The sequence below is a fragment of the Chanos chanos genome, chromosome 16, assembly GCF_902362185.1.
Source record: "Chanos chanos chromosome 16, fChaCha1.1, whole genome shotgun sequence".
Classification (NCBI taxonomy): domain Eukaryota; kingdom Metazoa; phylum Chordata; class Actinopteri; order Gonorynchiformes; family Chanidae; genus Chanos; species Chanos chanos.
The window spans coordinates 5988842-6005414 of NC_044510.1; the positions used below are offsets into that span (position 1 = coordinate 5988842).

Genomic DNA, 16573 nt, shown 5'->3' on the forward strand with positions numbered 1-16573 from the left:
TATAAATAATATCAACATTTCAATTTGTGTATCAGTATTATATATAAAAATTCTAATTCAGATCATTGCTTCTGTTCTGTAACCCCACAGCTCAATTCGAGCAGAAGGGATTCAATATTTTCATGCAGTTTCCATCACAGTATACGTTTTATATGGTTGTTTATAAACGGCTTAGTTTATATCTTATTTCCTCAATTTTTAATGCCTCTGCTTAAAATAACTTGTGCTCTCTCCATTAGACACTGAGTAAAATCATCTGTGTATTTCTTATCTCTATCTTAAGATCTCTCTCTTTGTATTTTGAATTATTTATATAAAAAGCAAATAATTTAACAGAGTTTATCAAAAACCGAGACTTTGAGTAGTTGCTTTACCAAATGGCATTAAAGTTTAATATGAATGCTTAACTGGTCAACTATTACAGATGTAGGAAAAACAACGAAAAGAATAATATCATTCATTCATTCATTTTCTAAGCCACTTATCCTAATTAGTGTCGCGGGAGATGCTGGAGCCTATCCCAGCGTTCATTGGGCCTAAAGCAGGGAAACACCCTGCACAGGTCGCCAGTCCATCGCAGGGCTAGAGAATGATCAAATAAAACTAAACAAAAGAAAAAAGAAAAGAAAAGAAAAGAAAAGAAAAGAAAAGAAAAGAAATACAAGTAATTGAATATCAGTGAAAATATTAAAATTTTATTCCAACAGTTTTCAAGAAGGGTCCTCTATTATTTTTTGGGTTTTGTGATGTTTTATTTCAGAAACGTTGATAACTTGTGATACAAAATTTTCTTGTATCACTAAATTGGAAGTTCTTTAGTGCAACTCTGAAAAAAAACAAACCAACAAACAAAAACAACTAAGAACAAGGGAGAAGGGTCCAGCTAGCATTTTCTGTGATTAGCATCCGCCAGTTAAACTGGACTGAGTTTATTCATTGTGCCTTAAGAACAAACCTTTAACTTATGCTGCATTCCAACTAACTCATATTAAACTGCTGAAAGATAAGAAACGCTTAAAACACAAAACACTTAAGAACTGTGAATTTAAAAAGGATGCTTTCATAGATCAGAAATTCCTAACTAACACTGAAAAGACATCAGATGGAAATATCAGATTTTTTAAAATTAGTATGGTGGTTGTGTGAAGATTTTTCTGACCTATTTTTTGTGACCTCCAAGAGACACTGTTTCTCTTTTCTTTGTGCAACCATTTGATACTCACAGATACCGAGTATGCATTTTCCCTGACCAAAATGTAATTAATTGTAACGACCTCATCTCCACCCCCCTCTGCTCCAACCATTCCATGCTCTGTGTTGCCGGCCCACTCATCAGTTGCATTATTCAATGATGTTTTGCACTGGGTTTTGTTAACTACCCTTCCTTTCAGTTTGTAAGAATACCCTTGGTTTTGTTCTGATCCCTTTTTGCAGAATGGACCCTATCTAATGTTTATATCGTGTTTCTAAAGCTCTGTAAATTTGAGAAGCTGCTGTTATTCTTGTTCTGTATCCTGTGCCTTGACATCACACTGTGTATCCTTTTCCTGTCTTGTTTCTGGTCTCTGTATTCCCTGGTTGAACTTTTTGAAAATAAACTCCAGTTTGTGACATAAATAAATGCTGAGGCCTTTTTAATCCATTAAGTTGTATTGTTGTAGCATCCAAAGTTTGCCAATTTGCTTGTGAGAAAACGTTGAGTGTTAGACTTAGAAATACAGTGTGGTCATTGTACCCTTCTGAAATGATGTCCCAAATTGCTACCATTTCCACAGCCAGTTTACTTGGGAGAAAATTCTTGTCAGATTTGAATCTAAATAGCCCTTCTCTTGTAACATGGAAACATCACATTTCCCAGACTTCATAGCATGAGGGTGACAGCTTATGCTTTTCTTAATAATGAACTTGAATATATTATCTACATGAACTGGTATTTCTTACACCAAGCTTGATACATTAATAAAAGTAAAATTGACAGTACTTATTTGGTAAATTTAAAATTGCTCGATACTGGAATCATGATGAATTCATCACTTGAAATTCATATTTAAAAAAATTCTTTTGCATAGTGCTATATGTTTTGCTCAGAATTTTATGAAGGCCTGTATGACTGACAGTTTAATATTCACTATTGATCTGAACTTTGTTTTAGCTAAGAGCGTTGATTCGATCTGACCATCAGATAAATTGAATATACTAAAATTATGCACACACAGAACACCACAGCAGAGTGTAAAAGGAAGAAAGAATTGAGGAAGTGAGAGAGGAAGAATGAAAGAAATCATCTTGCCTTTACTGTACCGCACATACCTTCTGCTATAGCGGAAATCATGCAAAACTTTTTCAAAGAAAAACAATAAAAATATTCTAAATTCTCTTCAAAATATTGATGTACCCTTCAATGTAGACATCCTCAAATAAGTAGAAATGAGGTGATGACGTAAAGTTGTTTAAATGAAATCAATAACAGAATAAATCGATAACAGAAAGTTTGTGAAAGCTTCAGCTGTGTCTTAGAACTTTTCAAGTGACGTTGGCCATTGGTTTCCTGAGGGTGTTTACAAAGGCTGAGGGAGTTAGAGCAATAACGAGTTCCTCTTTGCATCTCTAGGGCAGTTCAGGTAGTTTGCATTCTCGCACCAAATATCAGAGAATTGCAACGTTTGATTCCAGCTAACGCAAGAGAAAATTTTTGATCTGTTGATTTCAGTTGTCCAGTCACCTGAGCCATCGGAGAACTGTTTTTTTTTTATCTCGAGAGAAATGAATCAGGGCTTCTATTTGTTTGTTCTTATATCTTTTTTGATAAGCAGTGCCTGCAGCTGGGTGTCGCGAAAGTGTTTTGTCTATGAAGATTTTGTTCTTGGACATCGGTGGACAGAATGTCCACGCAATAACCTAACAGGAAGCTGTGAGCATGTCTTCAGTGTGGAGCTTGACCTTGCTGCTGTTCCTGCTCATGTCCAAGTTCTCTGTCTGTCTATGGAGAAGGAGTCTACACTATATCCCAATGGTTTTTCCAGATTTACCAATCTGAGGACTTTAACAATCAATGGATATTTTAAATCTGTGCTCCCTGGAGCTTTCAGAGGTCTTCAAAATCTGCAGACACTTTTCTTACAATGCTCCGACCACTTCAATTCATCTATTTCATGTGAAACTTTCAGTGATCTCTCCAACCTTAGGACATTGAATTTACGTGATTGCTGGCTGTCATCGATGGCAGTAGATGTATTTAGTGGAATGAATAAGCTGACTGCATTTGATATTATCAATGGCTTTAAGGATCTGTCAGAGGTTTGGTGCCGTTTGGCAAATGCAAGCTTCTCACTCAAAAGATTGTCGGTCTCTTCAGAAATACAAATACTGAAACAGACAAACTGTACATTGTTCAGTGGGACTGAAATATTTAGAGGAATGGACTTTGATGGTGTTGATGTTCACTTTTATTTCTCTTCTGTAAAAGAAATACATAAAGATGCCCTCAGAAACTTCAACAGACTTTCAAGTCTAGTAATACCAATGGTTAATGGGCTAGAGGATACATTCCAACAGTCTGATATCAGAGAAGTGAACTATTTAAAGCTTTTTTTTCATGAATCGGAGGCTGATTTTGAGTTAATATGTGACACTGTATTTAATTTATCTGTTAAATATATTCATTTAGTTTTTCGTGACTTAAAGAATGATTCAGAGTCTGCATTCAGAAGATGTAGTTCCCTGGAAACAATGGAGCTTGAATGCTGGGACAATGGGGCCCCACTTACGGATTTAACATTCACTGGTGTTTTGAGAAATCTCTCTAAGTTGTCTGTGTCCAGAAGTGGATGTCTAACTGATGTAAAAACAGATCACTTTCCAATCATTTGTAAACCTCACCACAAAGCTTTTACGTGGTTGAAGACATTGTCTCTTTCAAACCGAAACTTTAAGAATGTCAGTTCAAGACCTTTAGCATGCTTATATAATCTTCAGCATCTAACTTTGAGGTATGATTATATTTCCACCATTGAGGATGGTGCTTTTCAGCACATGAGCAGGCTGAAAACATTAAACCTTGGCCACAATAAGATTTCTGTGCTGGGAGCACAACATTTTGTTGGTCTGTATAGCCTGGAAACCCTGGTGATTGAGGAAAATCCTCTGATGACCATTGAGCCACAGTCCTTTGTCAGTTTGAGGTCTATAAAAGAAGTCACCCTCGGGGTCCTGAATTTTCCCTCCCCTGAGTCCTCAGAGATCCAACTAAATCTGACTAACGTATTTGGTGGCATTCCTGAAAATTTGACTTACCTCTCCATCAGCTCTGGCATTCGTCCCATGACCCTGATCATTGGCGGCAATGATGTCCCGAACACAACCCTCACTCTTTATGTTTTCGGTCAGTCTATCACTTTTAAAGACTGTAAAAGACCGTTTTTTGAATCTGTTCACAAGCTTACTGCTAAGACAGAACAGCTCCTCTGTGAATCCCATTTTGCTGGTGGGTATTTCAAATCCTTAGAGCAACTTGACCTCTTACCGTCACACAAGACAATGATGGACTTAACTGACTTGAATCAGCTTGTTCATTTGAGAAACTTGACCATCATGAATATGGATCTTTTTCTCCAGCCTCATCTCGACATTATGTTCCACAATCTGACCAGACTGGAAAATCTCACACTCATCCACTGTTGGATACACTCTCTGGAGAAAGACCTGAGCAAAGATCTTCAATCACTGAGAGTTTTGTATCTGCTAATAGATAATGAATTCAGTATGAGTGAGAGCTTTTTTGACCCTCTAAGGAGCCTTTCATATCTTATCATGGTTGAGCCACGTTTAGTCTGCAGTTGTGACAATGCTTGGCTTAGTGATTGGGTAAAACAACAGAGACAAGTCCAGGTATATTTATCAAAAGCCATCGTGTGCAAAAATGAGGATGGGATCCAGAGCTTCTCTAAATACACTCATGCTCATTGTTTTATGGATTTAGAATTTCTATTTTTCGTCTCCACCTCTCTTGTGCTTCTGCTCTTCATGTTGGTGGTGCTGCTCTACAAACTGGCTGGTGAATACCTGTTGGCTTTCTTTTACATTGCTCGTGGTTGGGTGGAGGAGGCCATGCGCAGAAACGAAAGGGGGCGCTATCAGTTTGATGCTTTTGTCTCCTACTGTGGGAAGGACGAGCCCTGGGTTGTGGAGGAACTTCTGCCTAATCTGGAGCAGCGAGGTCCTCCTTTCCTTCGACTCTGCCTACACGCCAGAGACTTCCAACCAGGGAAAGACATCGTGGAGAACATCACAGACAGCCTGTACAGGAGCCGCCGCACCCTGTGTCTAGTCAGCCGCAACTTCCTTCGCAGCAACTGGTGTTCTCTGGAAATGCAACTGGCTACGCACCGCCTTCTGACAGAACGCCGAGACATTCTTATCCTGGTTTTTCTGGAAAAGATTCCTTCTCGCCAATTATCCGCACATCACAGGCTTGCCCGGCTGGTAAAGACCAGGACCTACATCAACTGGCCACAAGATCCCACGCAGCGTGAAGCATTCTGGGACAGATTGTGGGCCAAACTAGCACCTCAAGTTTAATTTTTTTTCTTTTGAATGAGGGCTGTTGATACATTTCTGTTACTGAGTGATATCCCACATATTTGTTGTCCTGTACACTTTGTGTTTATTTGTCAACCAACTTGTGCAACACTGATGTGCTGCTTAATTCAGCCTAACTTTTCCATAAAAATGAAAAAAATTTCAAGAGACTTCTCAGGGCCATGATGGAAAGGCAAGGCATCCCATTTGTTTGTTTCCAGCTATGCATTTTTGAACATTTATTGTTTGACAGCATGTGGTCGGCTATTGTGCTTGCATATTGTTCAGGCTTCACAAATATTTTTATGTCCAGGTATGTTATAGAAATCAGTTCAAGCACCATTTTTCCTTGTGACCATTTGTTACGCTGTGAACAGTGAGAACTTTTCTGATGGCGGTCACCATAATTCACTTTTAAAACAGTGATATTGGTACATAAAGGATATGTTCACAATGCAGGTAAAAGTGGCCTAATTATGATTTTCCCCCCTTACCTCAAAGTGTAAACTTTCTGCAACAAACATTATGAGGATGGCCTCTAAAATCATGACACAGGTGTGTTCATTAGTACCTGCAGGCCATTAGAGCATGATAGTTGGTTCACACTGAAACTGACCACAGGTCACTTAGAAAAATGCATATTAAGTCAGACTAAAAAGGGCTTTAGAATCACTTTTGAATTCCCTGAAGTGTGAATGAGGCCACAGTTACACTCTTTAAACCTAAAATGAAAAAAAGGCCGTTTCTCGCAGTGAGTAAGAGATACTATAAATAATATCAACATTTCAATTTGTGTATCAGTATTATATATAAAAATTCTAATTCAGATCATTGCTTCTGTTCTGTAACCCCACAGCTCAATTCGAGCAGAAGGGATTCAATATTTTCATGCAGTTTCCATCACAGTATACGTTTTATATGGTTGTTTATAAACGGCTTAGTTTATATCTTATTTCCTCAATTTTTAATGCCTCTGCTTAAAATAACTTGTGCTCTCTCCATTAGACACTGAGTAAAATCATCTGTGTATTTCTTATCTCTATCTTAAGATCTCTCTCTTTGTATTTTGAATTATTTATATAAAAAGCAAATAATTTAACAGAGTTTATCAAAAACCGAGACTTTGAGTAGTTGCTTTACCAAATGGCATTAAAGTTTAATATGAATGCTTAACTGGTCAACTATTACAGATGTAGGAAGAACAACGAAAAGAATAATATCATTCATTTGCTCATTTTCTAAGCCGCTTATCCTAATTAGTGTCGCAGGAGATGCTGGAGCCTATCCCAGCGTTCATTGGGTCTAAAGCAGGGAAACACCCTGCACAGGTCGCCAGTCCATCGCAGGGCTAGAGAATGATCAAATAAAACTAAACAAAATAAAAAAGAAAAGAAAAGAAAAGAAATACACGTAATTGAATATCAATGAAAATATTAAAATTTTATTCCAACAGTTTTCAAGAAGGGTCCTCTATTATTTTTTGGGTTTTGTGATGTTTTATTTCAGAAACGTTGATAACTTGTGATACAAAATTTTCTTGTATCACTAAATTGGAAGTTCTTTAGTGCAACTCTGAAAAAAAACAAACCAACAAACAAAAACAACTAAGAACAAGGGAGAAGGGTCCAACTAGCATTTTCTGTGATTAGCATCCGCCAGTTAAACTGGACTGAGTTTATTCATTGTGCCTTAAGAACAAACCTTTAACTTATGCTGCATTCCAACTAACTCATATTAAACTGCTGAAAGATAAGAAACGCTTAAAACACAAAACACTTAAGGACTGTGAATTTAAAAAGGATGCTTTCATAGATCAGAAATTCCTAACTAACACTGAAAAGACATCAGATGGAAATATCAGATTTTTTAAAATTAGTATGGTGGTTGTGTGAAGATTTTTCTGACCTATTTTTTGTGACCTCCAAGAGACACTGTTTCTCTTTTCTTTGTGCAACCATTTGATACTCACAGATACCGAGTATGCATTTTCCCTGACCAAAATGTAATTAATTGTAACGACCTCATCTCCACCCCCCTCTGCTCCAACCATTCCATGCTCTGTGTTGCCGGCCCACTCATCAGTTGCATTATTCAATGATGTTTTGCACTGGGTTTTGTTAACTACCCTTCCTTTCAGTTTGTAAGAATACCCTTGGTTTTGTTCTGATCCCTTTTTGCAGAATGGACCCTATCTAATGTTTATATCGTGCTTCTAATTTGAGAAGCTGCTGTTATTCTTGTTCTGTATCCTGTGCCTTGACATCACACTGTGTATCCTTTTCCTGTCTTGTTTCTGGTCTCTGTATTCCCTGGTTGAACTTTTTGAAAATAAACTCCAGTTTGTGACATAAATAAATGCTGAGGCCTTTTTAATCCATTAAGTTGTATTGTTGTAGCATCCAAAGTTTGCCAATTTGCTTGTGAGAAAACGTTGAGTGTTAGACTTAGAAATACAGTGTGGTCATTGTACCCTTCTGAAATGATGTCCCAAATTGCTACCATTTCCACAGCCAGTTTACTTGGGAGAAAATTCTTGTCAGATTTGAATCTAAATAGCCCTTCTCTTGTAACATGGAAACATCACATTTCCCAGACTTCATAGCATGAGGGTGACAGCTTATGCTTTTCTTAATAATGAACTTGAATATATTATCTACATGAACTGGTATTTCTTACACCAAGCTTGATACATTAATAAAAGTAAAATTGACAGTACTTATTTGGTAAATTTAAAATTGCTCGATACTGGAATCATGATGAATTCATCACTTGAAATTCATATTTAAAAAAATTCTTTTGCATAGTGCTATATGTTTTGCTCAGAATTTTATGAAGGCCTGTATGACTGACAGTTTAATATTCACTATTGATCTGAACTTTGTTTTAGCTAAGAGCGTTGATTCGATCTGACCATCAGATAAATTGAATATACTAAAATTATGCACACACAGAACACCACAGCAGAGTGTAAAAGGAAGAAAGAATTGAGGAAGTGAGAGAGGAAGAATGAAAGAAATCATCTTGCCTTTACTGTACCGCACATACCTTCTGCTATAGCGGAAATCATGCAAAACTTTTTCAAAGAAAAACAATAAAAATATTCTAAATTCTCTTCAAAATATTGATGTACCCTTCAATGTAGACATCCTCAAATAAGTAGAAATGAGGTGATGACGTAAAGTTGTTTAAATGAAATCAATAACAGAATAAATCGATAACAGAAAGTTTGTGAAAGCTTCAGCTGTGTCTTAGAACTTTTCAAGTGACGTTGGCCATTGGTTTCCTGAGGGTGTTTACAAAGGCTGAGGGAGTTAGAGCAATAACGAGTTCCTCTTTGCATCTCTAGGGCAGTTCAGGTAGTTTGCATTCTCGCACCAAATATCAGAGAATTGCAACGTTTGATTCCAGCTAACGCAAGAGAAAATTTTTGATCTGTTGATTTCAGTTGTCCAGTCACCTGAGCCATCGGAGAACTGTTTTTTTTTTATCTCGAGAGAAATGAATCAGGGCTTCTATTTGTTTGTTCTTATATCTTTTTTGATAAGCAGTGCCTGCAGCTGGGTGTCGCGAAAGTGTTTTGTCTATGAAGATTTTGTTCTTGGACATCGGTGGACAGAATGTCCACGCAATAACCTAACAGGAAGCTGTGAGCATGTCTTCAGTGTGGAGCTTGACCTTGCTGCTGTTCCTGCTCATGTCCAAGTTCTCTGTCTGTCTATGGAGAAGGAGTCTACACTATATCCCAATGGTTTTTCCAGATTTACCAATCTGAGGACTTTAACAATCAATGGATATTTTAAATCTGTGCTCCCTGGAGCTTTCAGAGGTCTTCAAAATCTGCAGACACTTTTCTTACAATGCTCCGACCACTTCAATTCATCTATTTCATGTGAAACTTTCAGTGATCTCTCCAACCTTAGGACATTGAATTTACGTGATTGCTGGCTGTCATCGATGGCAGTAGATGTATTTAGTGGAATGAATAAGCTGACTGCATTTGATATTATCAATGGCTTTAAGGATCTGTCAGAGGTTTGGTGCCGTTTGGCAAATGCAAGCTTCTCACTCAAAAGATTGTCGGTCTCTTCAGAAATACAAATACTGAAACAGACAAACTGTACATTGTTCAGTGGGACTGAAATATTTAGAGGAATGGACTTTGATGGTGTTGATGTTCACTTTTATTTCTCTTCTGTAAAAGAAATACATAAAGATGCCCTCAGAAACTTCAACAGACTTTCAAGTCTAGTAATACCAATGGTTAATGGGCTAGAGGATACATTCCAACAGTCTAATATCAGAGAAGTGAACTATTTAAAGCTTTCTTTTTATGAATCAGAGGCTGATTTTGAGTTAATATGTGACACTGTATTTAATTTATCTGTTAAATATATTCATTTAGTTTTTCGTGGCTTAAAGAATGATTCAGAGTCTGCATTCAGAAGATGTAGTTCCCTGGAAACAATGGAGCTTGAATGCTTGGAAAATGGGGCCCCACTTACGGATTTAACATTCATTGGCGTTTTGAGAAAACTCTCTAAGTTGTCTGTGTCCAGATGTGGACGTCCAGCTGATGTAAAAACAGATCACTTTCCAGCCATTTGTAAAACTCACCACAAAGCTTTTACGTGGCTGAAGACATTGTCTCTTTCAAACCGAAACTTTGAGAATGTCAGTTCAAGACCTTTAGCATGCTTATATAATCTTCAGCATCTAACTTTGAGGTATGATTATATTTCCACCGTTGAGGATGGTGCTTTTCAGCACATGAGCAGGCTGAAAACATTAAACCTTGGCCACAATAAGATTTCTGTGCTGGGAGCACAACATTTTGTTGGTCTGTATAGACTGGAAACCCTGGTGATTGAGGAAAATCCTCTGATGACCATTGAGCCACAGTCCTTTGTCAGTTTGAGGTCTATAAAAGAAGTCACCCTTGGGGTCCTGAATTTTCCCTCCCCTGAGTCCTCAGAGATCCAACTAAATCTGACTAACGTATTTGGTGGCATTCCTGAAAATTTGACTTACCTCTCCATCAGCTCTGGCAGACGTCCCATGACCCTGATCATTGGCGGCAATGACGTCCCGAACACAACCCTCACTCTTTATGTTTTCGGTCAGTCTATCACTTTTAAGGACTGTAAAAGACCGTTTTTTGAATCTGTTCACAAGCTTACTGCTAAGACAGAACAGCTCCTCTGTGAATCCCATTTTGCTGGTGGGTATTTCAAATCCTTAGAGCAACTTGACCTCTTACCATCACACAAGACAATGATGGACTTAACTGACTTGAATCAGCTTGTTCATTTGAGAAACTTGACCATCATGAATATGGATCTTTTTCTCCAGCCTCATCTCGGCATTATGTTCCACAATCTGACCAGACTGGAAAATCTCACACTCGCCCACTGTTGGATACACTCTCTGGAGAAAGACCTGAGCAAAGATCTACAATCACTGAGAGTTTTGTATCTGCTAATAGATAATGAATTCAGTGTGAGTGAGAGCTTCTTCGACCCTCTAAGGAGCCTTTCATATCTTATCATGGTTGAGCCACGTTTAGTCTGCAGTTGTGACAATGCTTGGCTTAGTGATTGGGTAAAACAACAGAGACAAGTCCAGGTATATTTATCAAAAGCCATCGTGTGCAAAAATGAGGATGGGATCCAGAGCCTCTCTAAATACACTCATGCTCATTGTTTTATGGATTTAGAATTTCTATTTTTCGTCTCCACCTCTCTTGTGCTTCTGCTCTTCATGTTGGTGGTACTGCTCTACAAACTGGCTGGTGAATACCTGTTGGCTTTCTTTTACATTGCCCGTGGTTGGGTGGAGGAGGCCATGCGCAGAAACAAAAGGGGGCGCTATCAGTTTGATGCTTTCGTGTCCTACTGTGGGAAGGACGAGCCCTGGGTTGTGGAGGAACTTCTGCCTAATCTGGAGCAGCGAGGTCCTCCTTTCCTTCAACTCTGCCTGCACGCCAGAGACTTCCAACCAGGGAAAGACATCGTGGAGAACATCACAGACAGCCTGTACAGGAGCCGCCGCACCCTGTGTCTAGTCAGCCGCAACTTCCTTCGCAGCAACTGGTGTTCTCTGGAAATGCAACTGGCTACCCACCGCCTTCTGACAGAACGCCGAGACATTCTTATCCTGGTTTTTCTGGAAAAGATTCCTTCTCGCCAATTATCCGCACATCACAGGCTTGCCCGGCTGGTAAAGACCAGGACCTACATCGACTGGCCACAAGATCCCACACAGCGTGAAGCATTCTGGGACAGATTGTGGGCCAAACTAACACCTCAGACTTAATCATTTTTAAATTGATATTTCTGACTCATGTCTGTTACACGATGACATCCCTAGTACTTTTTTTGTCCTGTACTCTTAATGTTCAGCTATTGTTCATACTGGTGCAGGATATGTTTGCAATTCAAGCCAACAAGAAACATGCTTTGGTTTTAAGAACGTGAACTTTTTAACTGATGTCTCAAAGCCATGATGGAAAGGATAGGCATCCCACTAATTTGCTTTCAACCACCCATATTTATTGCATCTCTTAGATAATGAATGAATGAATGAACATTTAGCTTTTGACAGTATGTAGTATTGCCCAGATTCATTTGTTGTAAAGTGTTGTTCTTGCACACTGTTAGGCTCTACAGGTTTTTTTATTTCCATGTACAGTATCTTAAGAGATCATTAAAAGCTCCTTTTACCATGTGATCTTTCACAACATTGTGAGTGTTGAGAACTTTTTTTTATCAAAGAAATAAACTAGAATACTGCCACCAGTGATGTGATATTGTTCTTTTTATAAAGCTTTCTGTTTTTAATCTCTGAACCTAAGCACTTATGTCAGTCTTTAAAGAGCTGCAGAGATGGCTGTAATCGGAGTTCCGTAAAAAAAAAAAAGAACAGTGCTATGCACATATCTAGTATATGAAACATAGTTATAGTGAGGGAATGAAAATTACAAAAAGAAATATCACAGCTATAACAGAACATTTACATACAGCATGAATTAGCCATACACAGTGGGTGATTTGTTATTTTTTAACAGGGGGGATGGCCCAGTGGTCACTGAAACTACTCTTTAGAGTATATAGGGGGAGGGCAGGTTAACAAGGGGAATGCATTTGGTTATTTTGCTAACAAGGGGGATGGCATGCCCCTCCTCCCCCTACAAATCTCCTACTGCCAGTATGACACTAACATACATACCACAAGAGAACCCATGTTAAATTTGGCAAAGATGGCAAAACATCATTGGAGCTCCACCCCTGCCACCAGAATACACCTTTAAATGACTAATGTCTAATGATGGCTCATAAAGGATATGTTCACACTGCTGCTAAAAGTAGCCTGATTAAAATATTTTCTCTCATATTTCCCACTCTTAATTTCTCCCAAATAACAAAAGTTATGTTGGCAGCTTCCAAAATGTACCCGTTGTTTTCCAGGCCATTAGGGGCTGAAACAGCCACTTTCCAAAAAGAATATTTTGTTAGACAAGAAAAAAAAAAATAGAAGCGCCTCGTAATTCAGTAGAATGTGACTAAGACCAAAGTTTCACCTTTTAAATTTAGTCAGAAGTCATTTCTGGAGCTGAACAATGGGATCTTGTAAACAACACCAACATTTCAATAGCTGTATCGATGGCATTTTGATCATTGTGAAATTCAGATAATTGGATTACCACATTTAGGGCAGGATGGGTATCGTACTGAAATACTGAAAAATTTGTGTTTACAATTTTTGAATTTCTATTTCATTCATATAGTTGTTTATAGATAAGCTGGTTTATTTATTAAGATCATTCTGTCGACGTTAATTGTCCCCTTTAATCACACATTGCAGATCATTAGACAAAAGACTGACTTTTTTAAAAACACACAAACTAAGGCCCTTGTAGTCAGTTGCCTACCCTTTCTTTGTTCTTTAATATTACTGTTTTTACTAAATTAAATTAATGTTTAATTGTGGAATTAAGGTTGCCTATACATGATCATTCCATTGTGTTTGAGTTGTAGTTGTTAATTTCTGTTATAGATTTTCAGGCATTTTAGGTTGATGACTACCTCTCCTGAGTGCTTAGTGAGTGCCATTCATGAATTCAAAGGGTAAGGATTTTGTCTGAGCTTTGTTATAGCAAACAGTGTTGATCTAACATAATTTAAGTTGAAGCAATGATATTATAAACACAGAGCAAACCACTTTACTGTAGAAAAGGAAGACTAATTTGGGGAAGTGAAAGAAGAGAAAAATATTCTTATCATTGCTCAACTGAAAATAGACTCATACAAACAGCAGAGATCATGCATAGCTGCTTTTGAAGAGAAGAGCAAAACTATCTTAACTTTCTTCGAAACATTCATGTCTTCAGTACATTCACCCTCCAGTAAGTGGAACAGAGATGATTACATATATCTTGGTATGTATGTAGGACGTAAATCAACAACAGAAATTCTGTGAAAAGTTTATCTGTATCTGAGAACTTTTTGAGGGATGCTGACCATTGGTTTCCTGTGAGTATCTACTAAGGTTGAGTTAGAATTCACGAGCTGCTTTCTCACAGACTCTGTCTCTGAATCAGTTCAATCGTCTGTATTCTTTTGTGCCAAACATCACAAACCTCCAACATTTGGATCCAACCCAGGCAAGAAAAAATGCTGATGACTTGATTATGTTCTGTCTGACCTCTGAAGCACCTTTTTTCTGTTTTTGTTTTTTTGGTTGTCAAAAAGAGTCATAGGTGTATGCAAAACTACAGCTGAATCACCTCCTCATTCAATATTACACCTGATGGGCAGAAACTAAAAAATAATACCATAAATGGAATTCTCAGTAATCACATTTCAAGTAACAAAGCCTAAACTAATGAATAATCACAAGACACCAACAAAAAAAATAGCTGGGTGTAACAACTTAGAGACCCCTTCCTACATGGTTGATATCCATGGTTGTCTTCACACTCAGAGGATGAAAGAGCATCAGATAATACTGAGAGGAGGTGTAGATCTGGAATCACCTCCTTCAGGGTGCTCTTAAACCACTGAAGATTGTCTGAGATGCAGCAGTATGTCTAGTCTTCAATCAACCAAACTTACATTTGTCATACCTCCCTTGATCTCTGTTTTTGTCCAAGTCAGTTTCAAGTCCTTGGTGCTTGCTTTGAGAGCAGCCAAAAGAGTGGCACCTTCCTACATTGGGTCATTCATCAGGGCCTATGTTCCATCCTGTCCACTACGGTCCAGTGGCACTTCGTGATACCACCATTGTGAGGCAGGAAATCTTGAATCTGGACTCTCTTCATGTGTGTCTCCTTGATGCTGGAATCAGTTGCCCAGTGCTACATGTTCTGCTGAGTCCCTCACAACCTTCAGCTCTTCCACAAAGACCTTAACACTGGATGCTCAGACGAACCCAAATATCCTAAACTTCGACCCCTTACCTCCTGGCTGCCAGTGGAGTTAGCATTCCAGCACTAAGGGACAGTAGCTGCAAAACACAGAAGTATGTTCATCGTCATTTGAACTGTGCCACAGTATGCTTGAGGTGAGCTTTGTAATGTGACTGATAGTGTCTGCATATGCCAGGTTGAAATCATATTCTCTGTAAGTAAGAGCCACTAAATGAACTCCTGTCTACCCGCTCATCATTCAGCATGTTGTCAGAAGTTGTCTGCCGGTAAGATCATGAATGATGAGCGGGTAGACAGGAGTTCATTACAAAGCTCACCTCAAGCATACTGTGGCACAGTTCAAATGACGATGAACATACTTCTGTGTTTTGCAGTTACTGTCCCTTAGTGCTGGAATGCATGCTATTCATGAATTAAAAGCATTAGGACATGAGATGCAAGGAGTACATCTCCTGATTTTCAACATAATAATTTTCACTTACATGTGTCTGCGTACAATTTGTAAAAATGCAAATACATTCGAATTTTAATATTACTTGGAGAACATGTTAATGCAGTTAAATTCTTCATGATAAGGTGGTTTTCCGAAGATCATTTTGAAACATCTGGCTTTCCATAACAGAGAGCTTCCCTTCAGTGAGACATACTGTATTGCAACGGACATACTAAATGCACCCACAGAGCGCTTACGCTTGCACTTCTCTTTTGCAGTGTGTGCACGACTAAGAACACAGGCACGAGCGGTAAGTAGGTCATTCTCCCCTTAGACATACAGTTTGGTGTTGCTGTTTTATAAATTTCCTGTTTTATCTGTACAAGTGAACAAAGACTGGCCGATTCTTCGTAGGGGCCAGGTAGTGGGGGGGACTAGTCGAGGAAGCTCCGCGAACCCCCCTGAACGTGCTCTCCTTCCAACTGTATGACTGCGAAAGATAAGGAGAACCGCTTGCTGGGTTTTTATCGGATTCGAAAACGTGAAGTTGCTGTCTCTTTTGAGGGCGCCTCTACCTACAGGGAGGGTATAGTCCTTGAAGTGTGAGATAATTAGAGTTCGGTTATGGTATTTTTAAATAACTTTTTAAACTGAGAAAACATCCAATAACGCGAGGCTGAATAACCTTTAAAACAGAGAAATGATCTAATAACACGAGCCTAAATGACTTTTTTAAAAGGAAAAATCATCTAATAACACGAGTCTAAACACATTTTTGTAACTGAGAAATCATCAATAATTCAAGCCAAATTGTTTCCGCAACATGCTATGCTTTTTAGGGATACCAAAATGGTTCCTTTTGTGTTATGAATTGCTTTACAATTAAAAAAAAAAGAAAGAAAAAAAAAAAACACTACTTAATCGCTTGTCCACACTTTACAATGGCGCGTTTAGCATTTATGGTTACAGGGTTTATTTTAAATTACTGTGCCAAATTATATCATAATGATACGTAGGTTATTCTATTGTGTACCGTCTGCACAGGAGTGAGGATGTGGACCTAATGGTGGCGCCATAGACGTGTGGTTGGATGATCTGCAGAGTTTGTTTGTATATATATATGAGAGAGAGAGCGAGAG

The 16573-nt window shown here is 38.4% G+C and overlaps 2 protein-coding genes across 2 annotated transcripts; both read left to right on the forward strand.

Annotated features, from left to right (window-relative positions):
• The first annotated feature begins 3243 nt into the window (after nt 1-3243).
• Nucleotides 3244-5577, forward strand: LOC115829751 (toll-like receptor 13). Its single transcript, XM_030793919.1, has 3 exons — nt 3244-3297; nt 3934-4374; nt 4615-5577. Exons 1-3 carry the CDS (start codon nt 3244-3246, stop codon nt 5575-5577), a joined length of 1458 nt encoding a protein of 485 aa, XP_030649779.1.
• Nucleotides 5578-10041: 4464 nt separating this feature from the next.
• Nucleotides 10042-11889, forward strand: LOC115829752 (toll-like receptor 13). Its single transcript, XM_030793920.1, has 2 exons — nt 10042-10686; nt 10927-11889. The coding sequence occupies exons 1-2, from the start codon at nt 10042-10044 to the stop codon at nt 11887-11889; spliced, it is 1608 nt and encodes a 535-aa protein (XP_030649780.1).
• The last annotated feature ends 4684 nt before the right edge of the window (nt 11890-16573 follow it).

What these genes read in the sequence shown, in the direction of transcription:
- LOC115829751 (XM_030793919.1), top strand. Translation starts at nt 3,244, where the DNA reads ATGAATAAGCTGACTGCATTTGATATTATCAATGGCTTTAAGGATCTG. An exon ending in GCTTTAAGGATCTGTCAGAG is followed by an intron (nt 3,298 to 3,933) that starts GTTTGGTGCCGT and finishes CGAAACTTTAAG; the next exon opens with AATGTCAGTTCAAGACCTTT. An exon ending in ACACAACCCTCACTCTTTAT is followed by an intron (nt 4,375 to 4,614) that starts GTTTTCGGTCAG and finishes CTTTTTCTCCAG; the next exon opens with CCTCATCTCGACATTATGTT.
- LOC115829752 (XM_030793920.1), top strand. Translation starts at nt 10,042, where the DNA reads ATGGAGCTTGAATGCTTGGAAAATGGGGCCCCACTTACGGATTTAACA. An exon ending in ACACAACCCTCACTCTTTAT is followed by an intron (nt 10,687 to 10,926) that starts GTTTTCGGTCAG and finishes CTTTTTCTCCAG; the next exon opens with CCTCATCTCGGCATTATGTT.